Consider the following 11702-nt stretch of genomic DNA (forward strand, 5'->3'; position numbering starts at 1 on the left):
CTTATTTCAAATGGAGCTCATGCATTTGCTATCATTGCACTAAAACTCTGGAATTACCCTCCAGAGAGACCCTGGACAAGCATCAGCTGTGGCTGTTTTTCAAAAATCTAAGCCAAAGATATACTTTTTCTTTCATACTTTTCTTTCTTTCATACTAAACTGCTGATTCTGGAATTCTGTCTGGAGGATTGGTTGCTGTTTCATGTTAAAATTGTGAATGCATGTAGCATAATTTTTTGTCCAAGTGTCACTTATAGTTCTAATGCATTTTATTGGAAGGATGGATTAAAATTGACAAACAAATAAACATTTAATTAATATTAAAAGATGAAAACTGATGCACTCAATTTTAATGCAATCAAGAAAGAACTTTCTGTAATTTTTCTCTACTGTGGAGAACAGTGTGTGTGTATATATATATATATATATATATATATATATATATATATATATATATATATATATATATATATATATATATATATAAATATATATATATATATATATATGTACATATATAATATGTATGTGTATATAAGACTTTATAAGAACATCAAAGTCATGATCTTTTTAGTTGCATCAACAAATGTTTATTAAATCAACAATAAACCAAATAGCTCTGAGCAATGTGAGACTATTTGGAGAATCGGTGAATCCAACCAACTTTGCCAAATGACACTGAGGCAGCTGACACTGTTATCATTTTAAACAGTTGATATATATCATTAAGCTATCTTAAACGGGATTATTAACGTATTCTGATTTTGATTCTGATAAACTCCAATGGCATGAAAACATATATCTCTTAGTCTCAAGAATGTAGATCTCTTATGAAAAGGGTCAATTGGATACATCAGTAATCCATACAAATCTGTCACTGATATTTATTTTGGATCCAATAGTTCTTTTGAATATCGATAATACTGAGTGCAAACATCAGTGAGTCACGATCCATTTGACCTCGGCAAAAACATTTACATAAAAAGGTAATGTGATAGAAACAACAACAAAAAACACGACATCATGGAAAAAATATAAAGAGGTGACACTTAAAATAGTATACAACGTTTATGTAAAGTCATCAAATTATCACTCAATTAAAATGTATTTACTTACTACAATTTAAACCCAGTAAATAATGATTTTGTCAATAGTGAGAATCAGTCTTATTACAAGAACATGTATACATAATTCAAAATTGATTAACGGTTCATGCATTTCCACACACATTAATGCTGTGATCTTACCACTCTACATTTAAATGCATATTTTTTCTTTTACAGCTTCTGCTGGAGTTGTAAAAATTTGCACAGTGTCAATGACCAGGTTGCACTAAGGGAGCTCTAAGAGATTTCTTCTGTCCAAGACATATGAGGAAAATTCTAGTAATCTAGGGATTACTGAAACATTTTCATGGTACAATTCCACATGCATTATAGCCATTTTTCAAGTCAATTTCAATGGCTTGAAAAATGTGGAAAACTCATAATCAAGGCATGTACTTAACCCCTTTCATCCTGGGGATGATATGTATATCCCTGATATCATCATGCTGGAGCAACCAACACAAGTAGCGCTCGGTCCCCATACCCCATCCACTGGTGAGGAGTGGTTTCACTTGGCGCATGTCAATGTACCATTTATAAGATTGCTCTGACACTCCATGATGCCTCAGAGCCTCTTGTACGATCTCAGGAGTTGAATGGCGTTCACCAAGACCTACAGTCTCACCCAGCCCCAGCAAAAGGTCGGCAGCTTTGGCTTTGCATTGCCCAGTGCCCTCCACATATGCTTGGTAGAATGGAACTGCCAGATGGTCCATCTCGGTCAGCCAAACAGCTCCACCATATTTCTCAATTAAAACCCGCTCTCCTTTACGTGTTAACTTTCTGCCAAAATTCGGCTGACCATCTTGGACCCACTCTAAACAGTCAGCAGAGGGCATCATGGGGATGGCCTGGTCTAGAGAGACTCTTGAAAGTCTGGATTTCCCCTCCAGCTTACTGAGCAGAGCTGTGACATGTGCAAGGGTCCCAGCAGTGTTCAGGATTATATCTGAGTGTTTCTTCAACATGGACTTGGTGAGATGAACCAAGTATCCCTCTGCTATGGACATTGCATTGTCCATGTCACCCTGCAGTTCACACTCCACATGATAGAACTGGTTTAAGTGTGTGGCATCAGGATCTTCCCCTCTGAAGCTGGGAGATATGTAGTAGGTCCCTGGCAGGTTTTCCTGGAAGCGAAGGAAGTATTCCAGTACAAATTGCATTGAGTCAGCAAGGTACACACCCTGGCCCAGGAGATTGACAGAAACTGGCTCTGAGTCAGAACCCAAGCCCATTGGTGAGGAGATGGTGTCAGTGGTGAGAGGTGTCAGAGCATATGAGTACTGGCAGGAACTGTTGAAGTATTCCACTGTGCTGTGGAAAAGAGTGTTTTGGATCTTGAAAAGGTTTCGATACCACTGGCTCTTGATGGCTGCCATGGAGTGAGACTCAGGATCTGTCCAGGAACGAGCAGGCTTGCACTGGGTAATTTTCAAGTGGATGGTTTTGAGGGTTTCAGAGTCAGCGGGTGGGCCATTCAGTGATGAAACATATCCAGGGTAGCTTTGGAAGCATTCTGTTTGCAGCTCAGCAGGTTTAGTGCCATCTGGTGAAGGTAACAGAGGGATCAACTTGGCATGAGCATAGTCGATCTCAAATCCCTCAAAGATCAGTGCAACACTTGGAGCTTTCATCCCCTCTTCCAGCAGTCGAGCAACTTTGTAAGTGGCCAAGATCAGTGCTGTGTAGTCAGGTTCCTTCAGTTTGAAGATGTCACTGGACAGAGGTTTGCGTGGCACCACAACAGTTAGACCAGGACTGTTTGGATAAGGTGTCAGAAAGGCAACAAACTCACTGTCTTCCCACACTCTCCACTGTTGCTGCTCCCCACGAACAATGCGACTGAACAGGTTGTCATTGGATAGGTCCCCCAAAAAATCATAGCAAAAAGGTGCATTTGGTGTTGGCAGTGCACTTCTAATCTTATCTTGAACCCGAGCCAGTGTTTCATTATCCCAGCGTGGACCACTTTTTGAGGTGCAATAGCCAGGATTATAAGCGTGGAAGTCTTCTTCACTAGCAAGATGGGGCTGCCATTTTGGCTCTAAGCCATGAAGAGGGAGGAGTCTGATTTGTGCTGGCTCACCAGGACTTGGATTGAATACCAAGGCACAACGTTGCACTCCCAGTCGCTCACATAGCAAGTTTGAGACAACTCTTGCTCCTTGTAGCATAGCAACAAAATCAGCTGTAGCTAAGTGGAAGATGCTGCTTGCCCCACTAAGAGTTTTTCTAGTCAGAATCGTTGCTCCAGGGATCCAGGGTTTGGGATTTAGATAAGCAACAAGCTCATCTGTTTCCCAGATAACATTAGGGGGATCTCTCAGGGGTCTGAGGACCTCTACTCGTGAAATGCCGCAAATCATTGAGGCCACAAAGATCACACCAGCATTTGTCTCAATGACGGCATCACCTTTAGCGTCCAGAGCAATGATTCCAGCACAGATCTCCTTCAGATCTTCAGCTATCACTTCTCTGCACGCTTCCCTAAGGCTGTGGCCTTTATGATGGTATAGACTTGCTATTTTCTGAGCAACTGTGTTCCTCAAAAAAACATCCCCATCTCCAGAGCAGGTAATGGCTAACTTGTCATCAGCATATATACCTGCTCCTACTACTGCTGTGTCCCCAACTCGCCCTTTCAGCTTTCCTACCAACCCGCCTGTAGAGGTTGCAGCAGCCAATCTATTCCAGCGATCCAAGGCCACAGCACCAACTGTCTGTGGATGATTGTTTTTGGAGTTTTTTCCACTACTGAGTTTTGCAGTTAACTCTCTGTGACGTACATCAGTGTAGAAATACTCAGGGCCAACGGGCTTCTGCTTTTCCTCAAGCTCTTCAAGAAACTCTTCAACTCCGTCTCCCACGATCAGTGCATGTGAGCTTTTATCCATTACACACCTGGCTGCTTTTATTGGGTTCTTTAGACTTTGCACACAGGCAACAGATCCTGACTTCTTTGTACTGCCATCCACAATGGTTGCTTCCATTTCATTTTTGCCATTTTTGTTAAATACAGAACCTTTACCTGCATTGAACAGAAAGCAGTCTTCCAGAGCTTCCACTGACCTCTGAACTGCATCCAGACTACTACCACCTTGTTGAAGCACTTGGGATCCGAGAGTTAAGGCTGTTTGTAGAGCAAACTCAATGACCCCTATTACTTGGGAGTTCAGCATTATCTCTTCTCCAGCACCCCCATGAATCACTAGAGTGTAGTCTGGACTCATGCCAAGGGTACTACCAGCAGTGCGTTTGTCTGTGCTCTCTGGATAATGAATTTTCTCTCCATTAAGTTTCTCTCTTTGACCCTGCTGAAGTAGACACTCAAGGGCTCCCATTTCACTTGCAATGGCATATCTAACAGCTAGAAGCATCAATAACCTCAGGTTCATCTTGAGGTTTTGTTGGAGCTTGTCTAGTGCAAGAGCAAAGCTACCTTTCCCATTAAGCACAATGCGAACCTTGTCCCTCTTCCCAAGGTAGGTTACAGCTAACTGATCTTGAGCATAGACATTTCCTACTCCGCACTCTACTCCTTCCATGAGATCTGTACCTGTCAGATACACAGATGGACACCCAAAGGGGTCCAGGAACCTTTTCAAGGGATTTTCAGATGGCAAAGCTCGGCGCAGAGCAGCTAGGTGGGGGCCAACACCTTGACCACTTTTGGTGTTTTTTATTAGCTTCTTATGCTCCAGAAATGCAACATGGAACAACTGCAGTAGGTCAGTAGTGTATTGGATGGCGTTATCTGGACCAATGCAGGATGCCAGGGCACCTACTAACTGACGAGAATGCGTGGTGATTGAGTATGTAGGATCACAACGACCATGTTTGTAGTGGCGCATATGGGAAGGTGTGACAAGTATGTGATTTGAAGCAGCTTCCCCAAAGGTCTGCCTCATGGAGAGCTGCAAAGAGAAGTTGATCCAGGCATCATATAGACCTCTGTGCCCTCTGAGAGTAGAGAAGACATCAGGATAGGAGGAGATGTCAAAGGTGAGAACTGGGTGGTTTGTTTTTAAATCGAGGCTCTGTTGGGGGGTATTTACACCCTTTAAAGGGAATGTTAGAGGATGGGGACAAACAGAATTAATATTGTTTACTGCAACAGATCCAGTCATGTTTTCAGTGCCAGTATGCAGTGGGTTTAAGTCAACAGTCTCCGACAGATCATACACATGTTCAGTCACAAGCCCAGCCACCATCCCATCCACAGCACTGTGCTCAAACACCATTCCAGCTGTGCAGTTTTTGAACACAACCAGGTTCAACACCTGTCAAAAAACACAGAAAAGAAAGGGATTATTTTGGGTTTCTTTGCCCTCCTTGACCCTGAATTGGATAAGTAGTATAAAATGGATGGATGGATGTACTCTACAAATCAGCAAGCAATAAATAAATTATTTAATTATAACTCTTAATTACTACTCTGAGGCTTTAAATCTTTTAACAGTTGTTAAAACTATAATAAAGTTTCGCAGTAAAGAGCTGATACAGCTGAACTAAGCTTGTTTTAGTTTCCCTCCATTACCTTGTCATAGTATCGCAGAGATGGATTGTGTCCTCCTCCTCCCAGCCTCACTGCATTGAGGATATCAGCCAGTTCAGAGGGTGCATCATAGTCTTCCAGACAGAGCGTAAGTATAGCACTCTCCATCAGCCTTAGTGATGTCAGTGCTGTTCCTCCTTCCTCAAGGATCTTTTCCCTTCTCGCAGCCCAGGTCTTTCGCTCCAGAGCTGTGAGATTGCAAATGGATGAAGGATCATTTTGTTTCCCTGCCCTGGGTTGATCCATCACCTGAGCAAGCTGGTTATAGATGTCAATAAATGACCGCGCAGAAACTGGCCCACCAGTGCTCGGTCGCCACAGTATGTCAACAGGGAACACTCCGGCAACACAGGTAATGACAGCATGGAGGCTGTCAGGGAAGATCTGCAATTACAAAGACTACAGATTAGAAAATATTTGATATACATTCAGTAGGTTAGTACATCAATAGATAAAGAATAAAGTCTTTTAGGATTCATCAAGATAGTTGTACTGCTATTAATCTCACCTTAATTTCATCTTGAACCCCCCCAGGAATACGGGTGGCAGCGAATACTTCAGCCTGCTGGGTGTGCTCCATTGGAATATTGCCTTCCAATAAGACGGGCTCACTGTAAAGCTTTGCTGCTGCCCAGAGCAGAGCAGCTGCTCTACTAAGCTGGTTACATTTCTTTGCTTTAGATGGAAGAAGAACTACAGGGAGTGCTGTGGAGATGGGGAGAGGGTCAGCACAAGACAACAGACCTCTTTTGAACTGCTTTGTCACCCAGTTCTCTTGGCCTGCAGCACTGGTTGCTAATTTCTGCTGGGCTTCTTCAAGGAGCTCTCTTTGATGTTGCAACGTACTTTTGAACTCTGGGTAAAGATCGGGACCTAAAGTAAGCTGCAGAACACGGCTCACTTCTTGCAAGGTAACATCCAGATCTGGAATGGGGTAGTCGAGAAGGGTCATCCTGTTAATACAGAGGAGGCTTGACAAAAAGAAAGAAAAAGAGAGAAAGTCCATGACCGTTTCAGGTACTTTGTGAGATTTTCCAAGCATGCAAAGAACCAAGACAAACAGAACCAGATACCAATACTTGTGCACATTTATCAAGTCAGAAGACTGATGGATTTAGTTTAAACAAATGGGGCTGACGTAAAAGCTGTAGAACACTATTCTTGCAGCACAGTTACTTTGTAATACAGTATGTCTAAGTAATATGACAGTCAAAAGTCAAAAGCAGTTTTTAAATCACATTTTGTAAGGATCTAGAGGTTTGGTTTATAACTAGATATTTGTAAAAGTAACTAAACTATGCACTTTCTGGAGAACCTGTAGGGGAATTGTTGCTACTGCTGGACTTCTCCAGCAACACACAGCAGACCTTCAGTATGTGTGTTTAAAAAATTGGCAGATTAACACAATTTAAAACTGGGAACAGCAGCTTAAATACTTGAAGCTGTGATGATTTGTTTAAGCTGGAGTATGACCTGACCTGGGATAACTGTCCTAAAAGTATGTTTTTGTTCCCATACTGTAACCTCAAATGCAAAATCTCAGACAGTTCAGGATAATGACATGCAGATGGATGAACTGGTTTAAAGAGGGTGAAAATGTGTGTAGATTCATTTCAAGGAGGGCTCTATAATCATATTCAACTGTCAGTCTAAGAGAGAAGGACAAGTTGTAAAAGTATCCATCAATCAGATACAGAAAGAGAAGATTCAGATCCACCAAAATGTTAAAAATGTGGTCATAGGAGCAAGACAGGAAGAGAGGTCATTTCTGCTTTTCTCCAAAAAACATTGAATATCTTATAATTGGTCTCAGAGAGGCAGTTGGATAACATATTGATGCATGCTCAATCATCCAGGTAAGTAAATCCCCAAAAGTTGATTCTGTTCATCTGGACGTAGCGTTTTGTGGGCGAAGCGTGTCATCACTCATCCTTTTTTTTTTTTTTTTTTTTTTTTTTTTTGCCTGTCCCGTTTGGCTCTTTTGCCATCAGAATTATTGTCTAAAGGCAAAGAAAGATGCCCAACGGATTTACTTTACCAAATTGACCATCCCAGCCTTGCCGTAATGGTCCATTTGATTCACCTTTTATTGTTTATTTTATTTTCACTTGCTGAATACGGGACAGACTTGACTGGGGGAAAGAAGGGGAGAAAGAAAGAGGGAAAGAGAAACAGCTGAGAAGAGGGACAAGGGCAAAAAACAAAAACCAACAGAATGGGCAGAAAAAAAAAAAATGCATCCAGGTGATCGATTGATAGGTGTCATCACTCATCCAAGTGACTTCTTCAGTCTCAGCTGACTGCAGGTTTCCCCAATCTTATAAACTGTACATTTGCATAATGACTGAAACCAGCACCACTGAGGGAACAATGGACTGGGAGGTCAGTTCCTTGGGTCCTGGCCTTGCAGTCAGCTGAGACTGAAGACGTGAGGTAATACCACCTTAAATATGTAATCAGGTAAGGTTTTCTAACATAACATTTAACTACATACACATGTGGTATTAAAACTTTTGTAGATCAATGTATTTATAATTATTAATTACCAGTTACCAGTTCTGTCTCTCTATATTCACATGTTCCTATTTTCTGCTAAGCACTCCAGGGAACTATCTACATGAACCACGTGACCACCCCTGACATAACTCTTACCATTCGAGGGCCCTGCTATGGATGTAACTTCTATCAAAGCTAGCTAACATCCATAATGGTAAAATTAGGAACTTTAAACAGAGCTTGACAAACAAATATGTGACATTGCATCTTTTGTATAGAGCTTGTACCCTAAGCTGTGCCTTTTGTGTTTGTACTGATTAGAAAATGTTAGCTTATCAACATAGAATGATGAATATTCCAAAATATTACTCTATATATTATAATATTCCAATATATTACTATATTACTGCTGTTGTTAAAGTGAATTGTTAAATGTTGTCATTTTTATGCTTACCATCTCTACATTGTTTTAACTCTGTGATGAAACAATGTAGAGATGGTAAGCATAAAAATGACAACATTTAACAATTCACTTTAACAGCTGTTTTGTTCCACAGTTTTTATTGGCAAACTACACCTCAGATCTCACATGTAACACAAACCACACAAACCGGCACACCGCAGTGTATTTGTCCATATAGCTACTGTATAACAGAACATTTTCCCTTTACGGTTTCCTCACATGATGTCCAACCATTCTCACATTAGCGGAGCCTGTAAGTGAATTATCTGATTTATGTTTAAGAGCCTGCTGAGTGAAACACAGATTTCTTTGTGCTTCAATGAGGTGAACATGAATGGAATGCATCCAGATTTTACTTCTGTATTAGACAATACCCCCAGCACTCTACAGCTATACACACCCTTGTAATGGCTCATAACTAAGCTCATCTGCTCACACGTGAAAGCAGTTACTCCCTTTCCCTAACTTAAGTTGGCCAGGGTTTTTTGTTGCTGGTCGTCAAGGAAACATGTCCCTCGCCAAATGACTTTTTGGGAAATTAGATTTCTCCTGATTGGTCCCATCAGTTTGAATCACCCACACAATGCTGGCTGTCTGTCCTTTATCCGAATCTTGTGTTCCATCTGATGGATTTGGGTTCTGCAGGGAAGCAGGTCTTGTGATTCCAAAAGCTCAGCTACCAGAACTACTACTGTGTGTTACAGCATAGAGTAGAAATAGCCAACTGATGGGCAATAAAGCAACAGTAACATTATTTTTGAAAAAATCTAAACGAATTAAGAATAAAAAAATCTGTTATTTTAACCTCATCACATACTGGGTCACCAGCAAAGCTCTTAGAGGCAGGGCCTGGATTTCAGTTGAACCACAGTTTAGTTTAGTTTAAGAAACTAGAAAATGTTGCTTTTCAGATCAACTCACTTACAGACATTTTGGCCTTATAATTCATCTCTTATAAGATTTTCATTTGGGTATGCCAAATGGTGGGTGTTATTTTGTTAATATTTCTGCAGAGGAAACCAAAATATAACAAAGGTTATTGTAATTGTGTTAAAAAGATATTTTTTAAGCCTCTGCAGTACTATTTATTTCCAAAAACGTACAAAACTCATGCCACAGAAATAGTTGTCAAAAGCTTATCTGAAGAAAATCATCCACAAAAAATTGATTTTATAACATTTCTTAATATTGAAGTCTGTGCATTAAGATCACAGACACTGTGCCAGGGTCAGTACTTCAGAAATATCTTCAATTCACCTTAGACGTTAGTATGCTGTATGCTGTACATGTAACCGCATCAATACAAATCAAATCATTATCTCCTCATCATATTTGAAGGGCTTTGAGTGCAGTAACAGTAGAAAACTGCTCCATAAACACCAGAACATGAACCCTTTACCTTTATTCACCTGTACGTTTTATTTAGAATAAAATAAACTTACCTCACTATGAAGATGTCTCGAGATCTGGCCAGCTGGTAGGGTGGAAGACCACTCAGTGGAAATAAAACTTGGTTGGACTGGAGAGACAAGGCTTTGTCTATAACACACAGGCTGTGACTCCAATTAAGCAATTTAGTCTCTTGCCTGTCCCTTTCTCCACCTCTCAATGCCTCTCACTCAGTCGTCCTCGTGCTCTCTGCCCTCAGTGGTTCTTCTCTAGTGTTTTTTTTTTAAAATCCTCTCTCACACAATTTGGACCCTCACAATGCAGCAAAAACTGCCAAATACACTCAGGAAAGTAATTCCTGGAGTTTTATCAGGTAGCGTCTTAGGAAGTGAGAGATTCAGCAGTTTGTGTTAGTATAGCAGACAACAGTAGATCTGCATTAACGGTGTGCCCCTTTTTTATACGCCATGTGTGTGTGTGTGTGTGTGTGTGTGTGTGTGTGTGTGTGTGTGTGTGTGTGTGTGTGTGTGTGTGTGACTGTGTGTTTGCACTTTTCTGTTCACACGAATGTAATATATATGCAGTTTTTTGTAGGTCATAAATACTTTGTGACAAGTAGAGTTTGGGAAATCAGTACAGATTAAAAAATGATCACATATAGTCAAGCTTACAGGAAAAGTTATATGACTACTTTGTTATATTGCATGTGAAAATAATGTGAGGATATTTTTAATGCAACTAAACATTTACAGATCGTGTGTTTTTGCTTGCTTTGTGCATCATCATCCCCTTCAATCTTTATCCCTTTAGGAGTTTTAGGAGCTCTGATTTTCTCCTTTCAAATGAAAATTATAAGAGAAAATCTGCTTTTGAAAAAAAGTGACATTTTCTCACCAGACAAGATGTCACAATTTTGTCACCAGGTGGAACTACAGCATGACAAAATGATGACCTTTTGTCACCAGATGTTTTATCATCACATGTTTTGTCCGATGATTTTTGTCTTTGCGCAAAATGTGTTTGCATAAGAAGAGTTCCATCTTCTGGATAGAAATGATCCAGAGAGACTGTTGGATTTCTTTCACTGTTAAGAAACCAGCATAGATGTTACTAAAAAAAAAGGATAGTAACAGAAACATACTACTGTCTATGTTGCCATAATCTCACAAAGACAGCATTTCCATGCACAATTATGGATTATTTCATTGCAGTAAGGTTCAATGAAATGTGCATTTAAATACATCCCCTCGCCATGCTTTAGTATGTATTTAATTAGACCATTTTTTAATTAAATACATACAGCACAGCAGACAGGACTGAACCTGTGGACGACCTGTACGTAACAAATGGCTAAAAACAAAGATTGAAGCATAAAAACTGTAGAATAATACAAAAAGTCACCTGCAGTGTCTGAGATTATTAAAGTATTATTAAGTTATTGAATAAAGACACTAATGCTGCACTAGCATCAATCCTATGAGAAAAAGAGAGAGTCCCAACGAAGTCACCAAACTCTGGAGACTGTTCAGAACATGAGTGATGGAAATTTTCTTTATCATTAAAACTCAGAGCTCTTACTGTTGAATGTAAAAAAAAAAAAAAACAGATGCAGTGTCACTTTTGCAGCAATACCACCTACAATATATCAACACTCAACAAGACTGTGAGACATTCTGGAAGGGGAGCTACC

The 11702-nt window shown here is 40.3% G+C and overlaps 1 protein-coding gene across 1 annotated transcript; it reads right to left on the reverse strand.

Moving 5' to 3' along the window:
* Positions 1-584: 584 nt before the first annotated feature.
* Positions 585-10426, reverse strand: LOC146388938 (uncharacterized). Its single transcript, XM_084926522.1, has 4 exons — positions 10066-10426; positions 6173-6635; positions 5647-6048; positions 585-5389 (listed from the first exon to the last, which is right to left on the reverse strand). Exons 2-4 carry the CDS (start codon positions 6614-6616, stop codon positions 1490-1492), a joined length of 4746 nt encoding a protein of 1581 aa, XP_084782648.1. The 5' UTR covers positions 6617-6635; positions 10066-10426; the 3' UTR covers positions 585-1489.
* Positions 10427-11702: the final 1276 nt, after the last annotated feature.

The sequence above is a fragment of the Perissodus microlepis genome, chromosome 4 (assembly GCF_051167445.1).
Source record: "Perissodus microlepis isolate ML-2025 ecotype Zambia chromosome 4, ASM5116744v1, whole genome shotgun sequence".
NCBI lineage: Eukaryota > Metazoa > Chordata > Actinopteri > Cichliformes > Cichlidae > Perissodus > Perissodus microlepis.